The 16,190-nt window shown below is 43.8% G+C and overlaps 1 protein-coding gene across 2 annotated transcripts in view; it reads left to right on the forward strand.

The window, feature by feature from the left end:
* The window catches only part of AP3D1 (adaptor related protein complex 3 subunit delta 1), a 71,055-nt gene that overhangs the window by 46,046 nt on the left and 8,819 nt on the right, over positions 1 to 16,190 (forward strand). For both annotated transcript variants that reach the window (XM_030540843.1, XM_030540844.1), the window contains 12 exons: positions 55 to 285; positions 2,235 to 2,466; positions 4,487 to 4,632; positions 4,869 to 5,010; positions 6,304 to 6,375; positions 8,079 to 8,154; positions 9,079 to 9,278; positions 9,961 to 10,034; positions 12,305 to 12,503; positions 13,428 to 13,490; positions 14,384 to 14,476; positions 14,973 to 15,122. In XM_030540843.1, the coding sequence (XP_030396703.1) occupies positions 55 to 285; positions 2,235 to 2,466; positions 4,487 to 4,632; positions 4,869 to 5,010; positions 6,304 to 6,375; positions 8,079 to 8,154; positions 9,079 to 9,278; positions 9,961 to 10,034; positions 12,305 to 12,503; positions 13,428 to 13,490; positions 14,384 to 14,476; positions 14,973 to 15,122 (1,678 nt within the window). The remainder of the gene's footprint in view (positions 1 to 54; positions 286 to 2,234; positions 2,467 to 4,486; positions 4,633 to 4,868; positions 5,011 to 6,303; positions 6,376 to 8,078; positions 8,155 to 9,078; positions 9,279 to 9,960; positions 10,035 to 12,304; positions 12,504 to 13,427; positions 13,491 to 14,383; positions 14,477 to 14,972; positions 15,123 to 16,190) is intronic.

Consider the following 16,190-nt stretch of genomic DNA (forward strand, 5'->3'; position numbering starts at 1 on the left):
GTAGTGATGTCTGCTTCCCTGCTGTTAAAATTGTATCACTTTCATCTCCTGTAGGTACATAAGCATCCTGGTGGAACTGACCCGGTTGGAAGGTACTCGGCACGGTCACCTTATAGCAGCTCAGATGCTGGATGTAGCTATCAGGGTTAAAGCCATTCGTAAGTTCGCTGTTTCCCAGATGGCTATGCTCCTGGACAATGCCCATCTGATAGCCAGCAACACTCAGAGGAACGGCATCTGTGAGGTGCTTTATGCCGCTGCCTGGATTTGTGGGGAGTTCTCAGAGTAAGTGCAAAAGGAGAGTTTTTAAATCACTTTTGAAAGGTGAAAAGCAGAATGTTTGCAGATTGAGACTCCTGTCACTTGAAAGTGAAGGTGTCTTGGGTGATGGAAGCTCAGAACATGAACCATAAAGTTAACAAAGCAGTATTTCAGAGTGACCACTGCAGCTGCTCCTACCTAAGATGGCTACTGCATTTGAAAAGCTGTTGGGCTAGTCCGTGTCTCTTGCATCCATATCTCTACCAGCCGAGAAAGTAAGGGATGGATATCAGTATAAGCAACGTAGCAGAGGCAGCATGCATGTTCACTGGGAAAGGTGGTGTTAACTAAATAAATCTTGGTCTGATTTAAATGGATACAGTCAACTCAAATCTCAGAGGCATAAGAGGTAATAGAGAACACTTTCCTGTTCAGTTTGATAACTTTCTGCATATGACAGAATTTTATGTATAATTTCCCCTACAGAGTCAGCCAGCTTCTCCTTTTTGTGCAAGTCTACCACACAGCAGTGGGAAGAGACTCTCTTTATTTTTAAATAGGAAAATGTAACTTGATCCACAAAAACTGGCTGTGTGAGAGCTGGATTCTGTTTTTTCTTATGCATTAATAATATCACTTACTAAGTTCCATTCTGTTTAATAGATGTGCACAGGTATAACCAAACCTTGGTTACTGGTGACTTATAAGATGGGGGGGAAAAATAGCTTTACTGTTGAATCCTAGACTGAGTCTGTAGAGTGAATGTTTATTTAAAAAAAAAAATGAGCACGCTTTTAATAGATATCACTGAAATGGAACCTAAAATGCCCCTTCTGCAGAGTTGAACCATAAGTAGTATTGCTTACATAAGATTATAAGTGTAATCTGGGACTGTTTAAAAAAAAATTGCAGATATCAAGCATTTATGGACTTGATGTGTATATATATATTGCTGTCCTATTTTTTTCTCTTGTGCTCATCTCCAAAAACTTGGGTCATAATACAGATTAAAACAGTACTGGACTAAAAGCAGACCATCAGCCAGTCAAAACAAGCAAAGATGAAGGATAGTTAATGAAAAGGGGAGCCCTTATGTCACCTACGAGATTGACAGGAATGGATTTCTTACGCATCCTTATACTTTCCTCAGGATCTAAAATTTCATTTAGAATAGATAGTGAAATCTGGGTCCCACAGAAGTCTGGCAAATTTCCCATTGATTTTAAATAGGAGCCAGGATTTCACCCAAATATTCCATCCCTTCTGGTTGTGAAGGCAATCATGAGTAAGGCTGCATGTGTCTCTCCAGAAATCCTGGGTTCCGTCACTTCTGCAGCAGCCAGTGTAGCTGGCCCCGGCACCAGCTGAAGCGGCCCGTGGGACTGCTGGCTCCGGGGACGGTCGGAGCAGTGGCCGGTGCGATGGGCCATGGGTGTGGCCCCTGCTGGCTGGCCCCAGAGGCCACCCAGAGCAGCAGCATCTCAGAGGCCTCCCAGCTAAGATTTAGTCAGAGGTATTTATAGTAAAGGTCATGGACAGGTCACAGGCTGTGGTTTTTTTTGTTTGTTGTAAAAATACCCATGACTGAATCATAGCCTTAGTGATGCGTCTGAAACAAAAATCAGAGGGGTAGACATGCTAGTCTGTATCCACAAAAACAGCGAGGCATCCGGTGGCACCTTAAAGACTAGCTTTTGTGGGTAAAAATGGGTTTTTTACCCACGAAAGCTTATGCCCAAATAAATTTGTTAGTCTTTAAGATGCCACCAGACTCCTTGTTGGTTTTGTGTGGGGGAAAAAAAATGCTGCTATCTGACTGGGAATAGAGCTAGGCCAACACAGAGTTCTGCTGAAATTTTTGTAACGTCTAAACAGTTTTTGTAGATTTATATGAAACTTGGTGAACTGTCAAGCGTCTTAAATTGACGCCACTCTCTTTCTGCCTTCCTCTGCATCCGTTCAATGTCTTTCAGTCACCTTGAGGAATCAAACCAGACCTTAGAAGCAATGCTGAGGCCCAAAGTTACCACTCTACCAGGCCACATCCAGGCAGTTTATGTCCAGAACATGGTAAAGCTTTATGCATCCATCCTACAGCAGAAGGAGCAAGCTGGGGAGAAAGAGGCAGCCCAGGAAATTACCCAGCTGATGATCGACCGTTTGCCTCAGTTTGTACAGAGTGCGGATCTAGAAGTACAAGAGAGGGTAAGGGAGCAAAACTATCTTTGGTTTTGTCAAAACAATCTTTAAACCTCTACTATTGGTTTAATTTGTGATAATGAATTAACATCATCTTGCATGGGTCATGCATGTATTTTATATAAATACCGTCATACGATATCTCTCTGGCATTACGTACCTTGCATACCTCAGCGATGAAGGTGTGTAAACAATTCTTATTTTATAGATGTGGCTACTGAGACATGGGGAGATTGAATGACTTGCCCAAGATCGTTCGCACAGCAGGACTGTGGCAGAGTCCAAATCTGACTCGCAATCCTGTGCTTTAACCATTAGACCGAACTCAGTCTATATAAATAGTTGCAGCAGTGTTGGTCCCAGGATATGAGACACACAAGGTAGATGAAGTAGTATCTTATTGGACCAACCTTTGTTGGTGGAAGGTACAAGTGTTTTGAGGCCTGAGGGAGAGCTCTGTGTAGCTCATAAGCTTGTACCTTCCAACAGAAGTTGGTCCAATTAAAGACACACAAACAATATGCAGTTACAGCCCAATCCAGTCCTGCAGAGATCTAAATCTATAAATGCTATGTTTGTGTTTGCATATTGAGCAGCGTCAATCTCTGTGATTTCATACCATGCCACACTTATCACCCTTTCTGAACACCTTTGGAGGGCAACTCTTCATAGCAGGCAGTTTGAAAAGAGGTGACTGTTGCAAACACTGCATTACTGCGTGTTCCAGAAAGAATTGCTACAAATTTTGATACCTGAAGTGGTTTGTCAGTCAGCGTTCTAAAAACTCTCGCAGCCTCTGATGGGGTGTACAAACCCCACATTGGGCAACAAGGGGTTAAGGGTTTATTTTGGGATCAGCCAACCCACATGCAGCAAAATGCTCTATCGGCTGGAGGAATTAAAAGACAGGGAATTAGCTCATTTGGATAGCAGACCTGCAGCCTCTGGCTCCAGCAGTGCAGAGAGGAGAGAAGCCTAAAAGCTCTGACATAGCTGCCTGGGGAAAGGGAGGACCCACCCCAGAGACAACCAGAGAGGGAAGTATCCAGTGGACCTTGGACATTGGTAACTACCTCTTTCTTATTTTGGTTTGGATTTCTCCACCAGGGGAAAACCTTGGAGTAAACTGGGGTGGGGGAGGGTGAGAGGAAGAGGCCCAGGGAGGACAGCTTTGGTTGCCAAGGCCCTGGGTTGGAGTGGGAGGACTTGGACTCCCCTCCCAACAACCCCATTGGTAGTCAGGGGTTGTGACCATGATGACTAAGCCACACTCCCCAACCAGACCCCGAGTGAGGACTGTTAAACAGCCCCAACTGAATCAAGGTGCAAGGTGAAGGGACTGAAAGGCCATTATTTACAGTGTATTGAAGGAGCAGAGGGCATAGAGTATAGATTAAACAAAGTAAGTGAAAATTATGTGCATAATGAAACGTGCTTTTAAAAAAATCCTCTGACATTTATAACCAGTACAGTCAGCTTTGCCAACTAAGCCATGAAATCATAGTAAGAAAGAGTAGGCAGTGTAGAAAAAAAAAATCCCTTTGAGACTCAGTATTCAGTGACCTGCACACCAAGAGTTATTCTAATTTGTATGTAGTGTTAAATGTATTCTTGAGGCATCAACATTACTTTATGTATAGGGCTGGGAGCTCCTGTGGGAGCTTCTGTAAATCCTGCCCACTATGCGTTTCATCCTAGCATCTGAGTGTTAAGTAAGAGTGGATAAGCATTGTCCCTATGTTACAGATGGGGAGGAGGAGGCACAGTTTGGGTTATATGCCCAAGGTCACATAGTGAGTCTGTAGGAGAGCTGGGTAAGGAGTCCTGACTGTCAAACCCCTGCTCTAATCCAGCAGCACACAGTGCCTCCTGTAATCCTCCTCAGCCCGTCTCTGTAGCTTCAAGAATGTCTATAAAATTATAAAATGCTATATCTTACTGCAGCTGTTTACTCTATTTTCTGGTTCAGTGACTGTCAATGCATTGACACTAGTTCTTAAACCATTTTTTGTATTTGGTTTTCCAGGCTTCTTGCATTTTGCAACTGATTAAATACATTCAGAAGCTACAAATAAAAGAGGTGCCTGTAGCCGAGGAAGTGATAGCCCTGTTTGCAGGCGAACTGAACCCAGTAGCTCCTAAAGCACAGAAAAAAGTCCCAGTTCCGGAAGGGTAAGATTTCCCCCCTACAGTCTTTTAACTGTAAGCTCTTAGAAAATGGGAATATGCCTTCCTACATGTCTGCAAATGCTTAAATAAATAAAACTGTTAAATAATCCAATAGTAAAGCTAACTCTGAATGGCTAGAAACACTGCACATGGCTGTGCATGTGGACAAAGCTCTATGTTGTAAGTAAATATACTCTGACCTTAGAGTCTGCGTCTATAATTGTTGCAATTGTTGCCAGTTTGGACCTTGATGCCTGGATCAATGAGCCTCCATCAGATAGCGAGTCCGAAGATGAAAAACCCAGAACAATTTTCCATGATGAGGAGCAAAGGCATTCCAGACATAGACAGCCAGAGATTGATGAGGAAGAATTGGCCAGGGTAAGTGAACATAAAAATACAGTTTATGTATTTAAAAAGTGTGATAAAATGGTATAGCCGCATCATTAGAGAAGTTGGAAATGTTGCCATAGCTGCATAACATAGACGGGAGCTATGCCTTTCTCCCCACTTGGGAACATCTTATAAAGCGAATAAGGATAGAAGTCATTGCATTCAACTGTTTAATCATGGAAAACTGCTCCAGAGCCTGCATGCAGATCCATACTTCTTATTATAATATTGTCTTGGTCCATGCTACCTTTCTCTCTCGAGCTGAGGGCAAAGGTTTTTTTGGAACAGATTTTCCAAAGGACTCAGCAGCCAATGTGCAGAGCTCTTCTGAAAGGCTAGCTGCTTACTTTTGTGTCTAAATGGGAGCTGAGATCTCTTCCAAACTTAGCCCAAGTTCGGAGTGCTGAGCTCTTCCAAAAAATCTAACCAGTAAGCTCTGCAGGTATAGTACTGACCTCTGTCAAGAAGATGGACAGACTTAAAAATAAATAAATAAATAATTTTTGAAGGAAATGCCTGGTCACTCTACCCAGTAGAGAGTCACTCAATTGAAATAGGAGTGTGGGTTTTATTTACTGTAGATGGGCAACCCTCCTCAATTTGCAGTTGACTTTGAGGCTTGTCACTTTGTACGAAGTCTGTTAGAGGCGGACATGATCAATATTGGCAGTTCTGTGTTGGGCTTTGTTACCTATGTTTTTCACAAAAACTGCGTGAGCGCACACATACTTTTGTCACACTACCCATCCCTGCAACGTGTGCTATTTGTACCACCGGAAGATGCAGGGATTAAATAGGAGTTGACACCAAGGTGCCTCCTCTGAAACCTGTCCAGAATTTGCCAACTCGTAACAATTCCTATTTGCAGTGCAGCTGAGAACTGTCATACCTATAACACCCTGCTTCTGGCATTTTTCCATTTTGATCAAGAATTGTTAGGCTCGAATAATTCCCTCTTCCCACCACAACTGCAAAATAGGGATAGAAGCAACCTGACATCAAAACCTTGTTGCCTTCAGGAAGTTTACATCTCTCCTAGCAGAGAAGCCAAAGAACAGAGGGCAGGGATATTTTTAGGTTAGTGCTCCCTATCAGCTGTTTTCTAGTATCTGTTGCAACTACACAACTTGAGAACTAGATAGCTTTAGAACCCAGTTATTTTCCCAGAGCCTCTTGAGTTGTTTGCAGTGTTACCAATATGCAGCAAGAACATACTTCGTAATGTTTGGAAATAAAGCAGAGAAAAATCTTCAAATTTATAACTACAAATACTTTTTTTAGCGCCGAGAAGTCCGGAAACAGGAACAAGCAAACAATCCATTTTATATTAAAAGCTCTCCTTCCCCACAGAAGGTAAGTCTAGCTTGTTAAAAAATTCTCTCACTGTCTGTGTATGTAACAGTACAAGGACTCTCAGACTTTCATAGTCGCATCTTAATAAACTGTCTTGTGGATCTCTTCCCTCTCTTTGGGAGCACTCCAACCACTTCCTCTCCCCCATTTGTGATCTTTTAACAGCTTAACATCGTTGTCGCAATTGCTTCCATGGCAGAGTATCATAAGGACGATATTTAATGTTTGGTGATCTTTAATGCATAATTTTTAAATTACCATCTCCTTTTGGTCTCCAGATCTGCCCCTTCCAGCATGGCTGGTCCCCTTTCTTGTTCCCTTCTTGTGTTTACTTGGTCCTCTTTCCCTCCTCTTCTCTCATGCTTTACTGTGGTTTGGTTCCCTTCTCCCCTGCTGTGTGCATGCTGCCCTGCTCACTTGATCCTTGACTCCCACTGCTTTGTGGGCATAGTGTTCAAATGCTATGTCCCCTTCTCTACTGAATCACTGGACTCTCTGGCTAGTAGCTTTGGTTCTTGAGGGCATCTCCAATTGGTTGCTTTAATATAGCACTGGGCTCTAGTCTAGAGGCAGCTGGGACTGACTCCTCCTTGTCTCCAGCTATTTATAGATCTACTTTGTGTTGAAGAGCCCGAAAACCACTAGAATCAGCTGGCAGGAGCAGTCAGCACAGTGTGAGCAGCCAGTGTTCCATGGGTCTCCAGTAGGCTGCAGTTTGGGAACTGCTGTACCAGTAATTGTTCCCTTTAGACAGAAGTTGAGAATCATCTTACAAACTTCTTAAGTAAAGCCTAGAATTCAGAATCCAGCTCTGAAGAGCAGCCAGTAAAAGTGGAGTAAATAGCTGCAAAGAACACAAAATAAAATAAGTCAAGTGAATCCACTGGCTTAATAATTTGGATACATGTTTTCCTTTGTAGATCAGGATAATTAATTTTATCAAAAGTCCTTTCCTCCCTCCCGCGAAATTCCTGTGCAGGCAGTCGGACATTCTGTTGAAATGATGCAGTAAATACACTTGGCAACATGCCAGGTATGCAGATTGCCAGAAACTGAGCTTCGTGAGCAGTAGAGGAAGGGTGAGGTAGATGAGTGCACCTGGTGCAGTCAGCAGCAGTGAACTTCAGCAGTTAATTCAATACATTGTGTGTGCATTCAAGCCAGCCAATGTGTCTGTTCTCTGGACCAGAAGCATCAAAGGAGCGTTAATTAAATTGATTTGTTGCCTCCTCTTTCTTTTCCCCATTCCTCCCTGAGCTGGGGCTTTGCATTGCCCCATTTCCCGTGTCCTGGACCTCAGCATTTACCTCTGAGGTGGTAAGCGGTAGAAACTTCCTCACATGATTTTCACCATCAGTTCAGTGCTTTTCTTAGCTGTAACAAGTAATGTTAAAACAATCACATTTCATATGCACCTGTTGTGACTCGATTAGCACCTGTGAGCCAAATAGTTTTTCAGGAGGTTTTATTTAATCTGCCCTATGAAATGTTCACTTCACAGGTTAAACTGTTATTTTGGAGACATTTTCAAATGTTTCTGATGAAGATACTCGAAATATAATAACTCAGAATTGATTTCTTGTTTGGTTGAACATCAGCATAGGCTGATGTACCTAATCAAGCTTTGAAATGAGGGACAATAACTCAGTGTGCTCTCCTATTGTAGAGTCAATGCTAATGTATCAAATCTTCCATTTTCCCAGCAATACCAAGACACTCCAGGTGTGGAGCATATACCTGTGGTCCAGATTGACCTTTCTGTTCCCTTAAAAGTTCCAGGTAAGCACATTGACCAAACCAATTTCAAAGTGGAGATGAAGAATTTAATAATTCAGCAACAAAAGAATAGTAACTTCCTCTCAGTTCTAGAGGATAAGCAGACAGCTTTAGTCTTGAATGTCGAGTTTCCACATTGCCTGTCACTTCTGAGTGTGCTATTAAACTTGCAATCTGCAGGATTGTATGCCTTTTGAAACCATGGTTCTAAGGGCAGCCTTCCTTTAAGTGTTAAAGTTCAGACAAATAATAAAATAACCCTACAATTAGGTGTAATACACAGGCTGACTGCATAATATGAGAACAAACCAATATTCTGTCAGGAAACATTCATCTTCAGAATGTCCACGCTCTGCGATTTAATATCTGAAACAAAAGGCTGTGATCAGAGCTGATGGGTTGGAGATAGTGAATTTGAGCTGTAGGCCACTTCTGAATGGCAAGCGGATACAGAGCTGAAAAACTATGGCTGAAGTGCAGCACATGGTAGAGAATTTCTAAATACACAGCAGCTTTGCGTGAGTGACTTCTTTCATAACAGGTTTACAGCCTTAATGTTCTAGGATTTAATGAAGAGTTTCCCAAGGATGTGAAAAATGCTGTCAAATATTCAGATTGAGAGTAGTCTCGAGGCCAGATTCTTCCTTCATTGATCCGTCTAACTCCCAATAAAGTCAGCAACAGTTGTGGATGAGAATGGGAGCAGAATTTTGTCCACTGGCTTGCAAAGGGATGTGAAGTTGGTTGGAGGAGGCTTTTATTGAAGTCACTGTGGACAGCTGGGAAGTGAAAGGGTAGTGTGGGGCTTTGATCCTTTGGGATTCTAAGTTGGGGGGCAAAATAAACGTGTTAACTCCTAACTTTCTAATGCGATGGTCAACCTGTAAGCAACTCTTACCTGAGAGCAACTTGCATTCATGTGTTCAGGAATGCCCATGTCTGACCAGTATGTGAAACTGGAGGAGGAGCGGAGGCATAAACAGAAGCTAGAGAAAGACAAGAAAAAGAAAAAACAGAAAAAAGAGAAGAAAGGCAAACATCGCCGCCATAACTCCCTGCACACAGAGAGCGACGAGGACATTGCCCCAGCCCAGCATGTGGACATCATCACGGAGGAGATGCCAGAGGTCAGTTGCTTACTCCATAGTCTGAACTGTGGGGCTTGTTTGTGTCCCACCAAGGCATATGTTAAGGTTCCCCATTTCCCATTAAAAATTAGACTCTGATGTCAGCCTTACTGGGTCATTGTGATGTGGGGGTCCTGACTTCTCTTTGCAAAGCTGGTTGAATAGCAACGTCTGCTGCTTCCCCAGTGAAACCTTTACCTTCCTGCTAAAGGGATGGGAAGTTTATTGGTGCACAGAGCAAAAGGCTGCAGTTGACCCAATAGAAAAACAAATAACTGATATTAAACCCACAATACACGTCTGCTGTAGAAATAATGCTACCCACAGAGCGATTTCATTTATGATGCCTCACTGCTTCACTCTGAGTTTAACTTGCATCCCAATCAGCAGGCTTTCTGCTGATATAGTTAGTTGTACCTGCAGTCTTCGTTCCAATCAAAACCAAACTGAAATACTGGGGTTTATGAAAAATGGTTGTTCTACTATAAATTCATCTGATGAATGCCTGACTGCTGGATTAAATTGTACAGTTTATGTGACTGCTCATGTCTAACTGTGTAAGGAGGTCTGTGTCACTTGTATCAATCCAGTGAGATTGAATTTGGGATGGGACTGTTCTAGAACTGTGCTCCGCTTATGTCTTCAGCGGATAGTCAGGTTTTTTTCCTCTCCACCCAATTAGAATGCATTGCCCAGTGATGAGGATGACAAAGATCCCAACGATCCCTATAAGGCACTTGATATCGATCTGGATAAGTAAGTACAAAACTGTGATACGTGGGTTTTCTCGCCTGTTAGCCAGATTACATGAGGTCTTGGAGGTCAGTGCAGGACTACAAAGATTATGGTGATTAAAGCTCCTACCGTAGGGTCTAGGTTCTGCTTGCACTAGATACGAAGGCCAATCTGGCAAAGCCCATCAGTCCTCACCCATCCCTGAGCCAACTGCCACCTGGCCTAATCTGTGCACATCGGAAAACCACCACACACACACACACACACAGAGCTTGTTTCTTCTGGGATTTCAGAGCCCTGCTGCAAGGAGTGTAGTGAATCAGCTCTGCCATGAGTAGTAGTTCAGAGCATGGCTGGATTCCTGTTTGGGTGTTGGAAGGAATGAGAAATGGGGAGAGTCACACACTTATTAACTGCACATATACTAAGCAGTTGCCCTTCCTTTGTGTCTCTTCCCAGCAGCTCTTCAAAATGCTTTATTGGAGAGCAGGTCAACTGATGGGGCTGGCAGCTCCTTCCACCAGCCAATCTATCCCAGCCCATTGAGTTGGGAGCAGTAGAATGCTGGGATCCTCATGTGCCCTGCTGGAAATCTTAAACCCCCAAAGGGCATTTAATAGCTACCATCAGAGCCCAATTCTAAAATGTTGCCTGTGAAGGTTTTTCTGCTGTTCTGGAGAATCATGATATTGGATTCATTGTAGTTGCTGGTTTAGGACCCACTGATGCCTTCTGCAGAACCTTGATAGCTGTTCTGTTTAGAGCCTGCTCTACGTTTCCCTTACGGACAATTAAAAAATGGGGGAGAACAGACTTCATGAAGAAATAGATGAATTCTTTGAGAAGTAGTCTTCTTTCTATTTGACTCCAGGAGGAATAAATAAGAAATGAATTCCTAACAGGAAAGATGCTGGTTGCATGCAAAGGCTAAATAGACCAGTGTGGAAAACACTGAGCAGAGCTATTTCTAAATGGAGTGTTCCAGGAGGTTTCATTGAGCCGTCACACCATTTCTGTTCATGCTCTTCCCATTCACACACAGGCATTGTGCTCTTCTGTCACGTTTTCTCATATCTCTGTCCTCTCTCTTTCTCCCTGTGCTTGCACTGCTATGTCTGTGATGCACATGCACACAGAGTCTGGTTTCAGGGAAGCCTACCAGGTAAAAGTATCTCACTAAATAGATGGTCTTCTTTGAAAGGTTGGTTGATACCAGTGAGCAGTGTGAACTGCTCCAGAATCATGGATGTATTAGAATCATAGCCCCCAAATTATGAATGAGACTCTCCCATCCTTACTGGTTTTCTTTGAGCCATGACCTCTGTCACCATACAACTACACATGAAATTGTTTTAAGACTGAGATTTGTTGACTGCTTGATCAGACCTGATCATTTGTGTTTTACAGGGTCTGTGTTTCAAAGTAACAGTCGACTCCCCCCCCACCCCCGTCCCGCGCCGCCCCACTCTAGATTTTCTGCTTGACTTGTACTTAGCATGCTCAGGAACACTGCAGAAGCCGGCTGCCCTCACCCTGCCTCCCTACTGTCCGCAGGCACTGGTTGTCTGAGTCCATGAACTCTTAACTATCTCACCTTAAATATGACATCAGCTTCCCTGTTACTGTCATACTGTCTCTGGGCATAGAATATAAAGCCAAACTATTAGGCACAGTTCTGTTGTGATATGGGTGTTCCAGTTTAGAGTGCAAACTCATTTTAATATTAATGCTGGGGCTTGTGATTCACAGCACAACCTATACAAATACAAGAAACATTGAGTCCTTGTCCTGAGGATTTGTTTGAGCCAGGCTATCACTTCGTAAGATACAATTCATAGCTTGTCTTGTCACATTTCTATTGCAAATGTTTCCTCCTATTTTACATCTTCATTGGTTCCTCAAGGATAATTTTATAGGTTTGCAACATAATGAATGCTCTGTGTGTGTTTTCAGTTCTTCAGTAAGCATTATTTAATCTGCAAGTGCGTCGCTATCTTTTAAGGGTATTGAAGTGCCCAGGGCTGACCACTCACAGTAGCCAGCTCATCTAACTTCTAATGCCTGGAGGCACAGTCCGTGTGGTTGCATAAATGAGCCTTTATTGGGATTCTGAAGTGTGGGTCAATTGAGATTTTTTGTATGTGATCCTAGGAGAATTCTGTATGATCTTTTTTGAAGTGGTTTGGGCGTATGGGGGGAGGGGAGGAGAAACTTATCTGGGAATCTAGTAAGTGCTCTGTGCAACAGGGAAACTACCTTCACTGGAAGGTAACTAATCATCTTTTGTTAAGACCCTTAGCGGATAGTGAGAAGCTACCTGTGCAGAGACACAGAAATGCTGAGAACCTGAAATCGCCAGACACAGAAGCTCCCTTAGTAGGAAAAAAGAGCAAGAAACCCAAAAAGAAGGAAAAGAAACACAAAGAAAAAGAGAGAGAGAAGGAAAAGAAGAAAGAGAGAGAAAAAAAGGTGACTGAAGAAGGAAAAAAGGTAGTTGTCTAAGAAATGTCCAGTGTTTCAAACGTGCTGCTGTAGGCCATATACTGCCAGGTATTTCCGTGTCAATGGTCAGTTGTGGCTGGTACTAGGGGGGACACAGCTTATTATTTTTACTTTTGTTTCACTTCCTTGGATTTCTACAGTAATAAAAGCAGCACCTGCCTAGGTGCCCCTGCCACAAGTTACAAGTACAATAAAAGTAAACAGCTACTTAGCCTTGATAGCCTTCAAAACTCGCCCCCTGGCAGAACACACCAAACTCCTCCCCAACACGGATCTAATGAAGAAATGTCAATACAGTGAGCTGCTTTAGCAGCAAAATCACCACTTGAACTCCACTTTTTTATTTAAAAGATTAAGTGAATTTCCTGCTGGCAAAAGTTGAGGCCAGTTGTTGGCTGCTGCACTGAAGACTCAAATATTCTCTGCACAGACCAGTTTACGTTGAGAACAGCAGTGGCAGAAGCTTCCCCAGACATTGCAGCCAGTGTCCCTGGTCTATGGCCTAGAGAGACCACTTGTTGGGATAAGAGGGTACTTCAGCCTGCAGACTGACTTGCCCCTAGCCTCTCTGCTCAGACTGTGTTCAAAGGTGCTATTTAAAGCTAATTGTCCTGGTGGCTTTATGAAGCTGTGGACTTGACCAACTGAATTCATGACAGCCATCAAATGATAGACTTGCGGTTACTTCCAACCAGGGCCAGGTTTGAAGTGTGAGCTAGAGATTAAATAGGTCCTGAGCTCGCTTTAAGGTCCCCGAGCCATCTGTTCTCCCCATTTCTACACATATTGCAGCATCTTCCATTTCACGCAACTTGCTGTATGTGAAAGCAATATAGTGCAAATGTTAAAACGTAAATCCACAGACTAATGTTAATGCAATGGTAAAAGTTTGTTTGCTTTGGTGTGTGTCAGGAGGAAGACTTGGATTTCTGGCTCTCCACTGCCCCACCTCCCTCCTCCATTACACAGACACAGGTAGGTCTGTTAGCACGCCCCCGCCCCCCCCCAAAAGCTTTTCCTTGTGGTTGAAAGTACAGTTAAAAGCTCTGAAATGAACTCCAGTGTTAGTGCAAAGAGAGATGAGGGCTCCAGCTCCTTCTGATGGTCCTACCAGGATCCCTTTGCTATAAGGCAGTGGAAGTTAGTCCCTTCCAATTAACAGTTATTCTGTAGGGTGAGGCTTCAAGCCCAACTACAGAGGGAGATCCATAGCTGTGAAAAGCACCTGTAAATGCATGGAAATAAAGAGGTATGCCGAGTCAGCTCTCTGCGTTGTATACAGCGTGTCGCTAACCCTTTCAGACTAACTTACCAAGCTGAGTGTGTCTGGAAACATGCAAATCAAGGAAACCTGGGTTTTGAAGGAGGGTTACATGCCTTCCTCACTGCATCCCATTCTTTAGGGATATTGCAGTGTTCATGATGTGCCTAGGTCCCCCAGAGCTTAGCAGTAACAAGACAAAACAGGGGGAGAGGCTACCAGTCCTAGGCCATGAAGAGTTTGCCATTCGATTATTGGCCAAAGCCTTGCTTTGCAGTGTGGAATCAGAGCTAGAAATAGTAACGGCGTCAGACATAGGGAAGGTTTGAAAAAAGGAACCTACTGTTACACTTTCAACTGACATCTTTAAGGAGGGAGAGGAATGGGGTTTTTTAGCAGGGTTGTTTCTCGGATGAGACCTTGTGTGTCGTGTCCTGGAGCAGCTGTCTTGTCCCAAATCCTAAACCCCTGAAACAAACGTTAGCAGACCTTTAATAACAGCTCTAAGATAGTACAGCAGTAATTGATCCATTCTACCCAGGACTTAACTGTTTGCGTTATCTACATTCAGTTAGTGTCATAGACCTTCTGATTGCTTCCTGTCCAGAGTGAGCCTGAGGGGAGCACTGTCCTAGCTGAACCTGAGGAGAATGAAGATGCAAAGAAGGAAGAGCAAGAAGAGGACGATGATGAAGGAAAGGTGAGTGATTTAAAGAATTGACACCAGTGGTCGTGATCTCATCGTAAGTACTACCAGACTGAATCAGACCACTGCTCCATCTGGTCCAGTATCCTGCTACCAACAATGACCAGTACGACTGCTTCAGAGGAAGGTGTAAGAAGCTTTGCTGTAGGTACAGTGATAGGATAACCTGCCCCTAGGGATCTCTGAACCTCTAATCATTAGAGGCTCGGTTATGGCTCATAGCAAAGGGGTAATTAATTGACCATGTTCAACCCTGAGCTTCCACCCACGGCCATATGTTCCAGTTTAAGGATTCAGACCTCTGCTTGTACCACACTGCCTTGAGTTTGGGGGATTTACAACTAGGAGGCAGGCAGCAGTCCTCACTGGGAACCCAGAAGAGGATTATTACTAAGGTGTAGAGCAGGAGCCTAGAGCTGAAGTATTACTACTAGGGAAGCTGGTGGTTTTTAAGAGCACATTGCTGATGCTTGTTTCCATTGCATGGTAGAAATCCTCCAAGCATAGGAAGAAAAAGCACAAGAAGGAGAAGGAGGAGAAATCCAAGGACAAAAAGAAATCCAAGAAGAAGCATCATCACAGTGAGGAAGAACCAGCAGAGTCGGTACAGAATGGAACGCTAGATGATGAACCACTACCGGTGAGGAACTGGGCAGCTCTAGCGTCTTTAGAGAAGGGGGGAGGTGTGTTTGCTACATTATACCAGGGCCGCACTTGTACCCATTTCCCCAGCATCTTAGCATGGTTTATAGACCCTCCCATCAAATGACCTTAAGGCAACTGCAGAATTTGCTTCTATGGATAATTAATTAGGAGAGAATTTAGTGAATTTAGCTGTCTCTTCCTGCAAAGTGAGGAGCCATCATGTGACCAGCCAGCTCTCCACGGAACAGTGCCCTGGCGCTGTTCTAGCCGAAAGTCCTTTCCTCCTCAGAGTTAGAGAACGTTTCAACTAAGCAAATGTTTCCCATTTGCTGCTTGGAGAACTCACTTCACATTGGAAATGGAGAGAAAAACTAGGCTTGAAAACCTTGGTGTTCAGGATTGCTCAGAGGCATGTGGTTATGAAGCAGCAATTTCTAGGGCTGGTTGCCAACAGTGGCTGTGTTAAGCACTCTTTTTGAGGGGCTTTTGCTGAGCTGGTTGAGTTAATCAGTGAGCCCATGGTAGACGGCTGCCCTTTGGGCTTGTCTCTTATTTCAACTACTATTTCTGCCTCTTCAGATATGATCCATGTGAGCTCTTGGTTTGCTTTGCCTCTCGGGGTAGGTCTGCACTCTCAGCAGCGTATCGAGTACAGACATTGCACACCCAGACAGCACGGGTATCAATAACAGTGTACACGGTGAGGCACTGCTTAGGTGAGTAGAATACATACACACCAGATCCCTGTATACCCTGCATGGCTCTCTGATGCCCAGACAGTGCCTCTCGTGTCTACACTGCTATTTTTAGTGTCCTACTGCCACAGGGAAATGCTCTGACACAGCAGGCAGCAAGGAAAGGCTCCAGCAGCTCACTGCTGCCTCCCCCACCAGGCGTCTTTCACTGTGGCATTTAGCTGTACACACCCTGTGTGCCACTGCAAGCCCAGACAAGGCCTCAGGCTTTGATTTAAGCCTATTCCCTTGTTCAAGGGAATCAATCAATTTCTTCATATTGGGAGTCCCTTAAATGTAAACAGAGGTGTCTGTGCTGCCTCCAGTAG

Source organism: Gopherus evgoodei, chromosome 22, assembly GCF_007399415.2.
Source record: "Gopherus evgoodei ecotype Sinaloan lineage chromosome 22, rGopEvg1_v1.p, whole genome shotgun sequence".
NCBI classification, from domain to species: domain Eukaryota; kingdom Metazoa; phylum Chordata; order Testudines; family Testudinidae; genus Gopherus; species Gopherus evgoodei.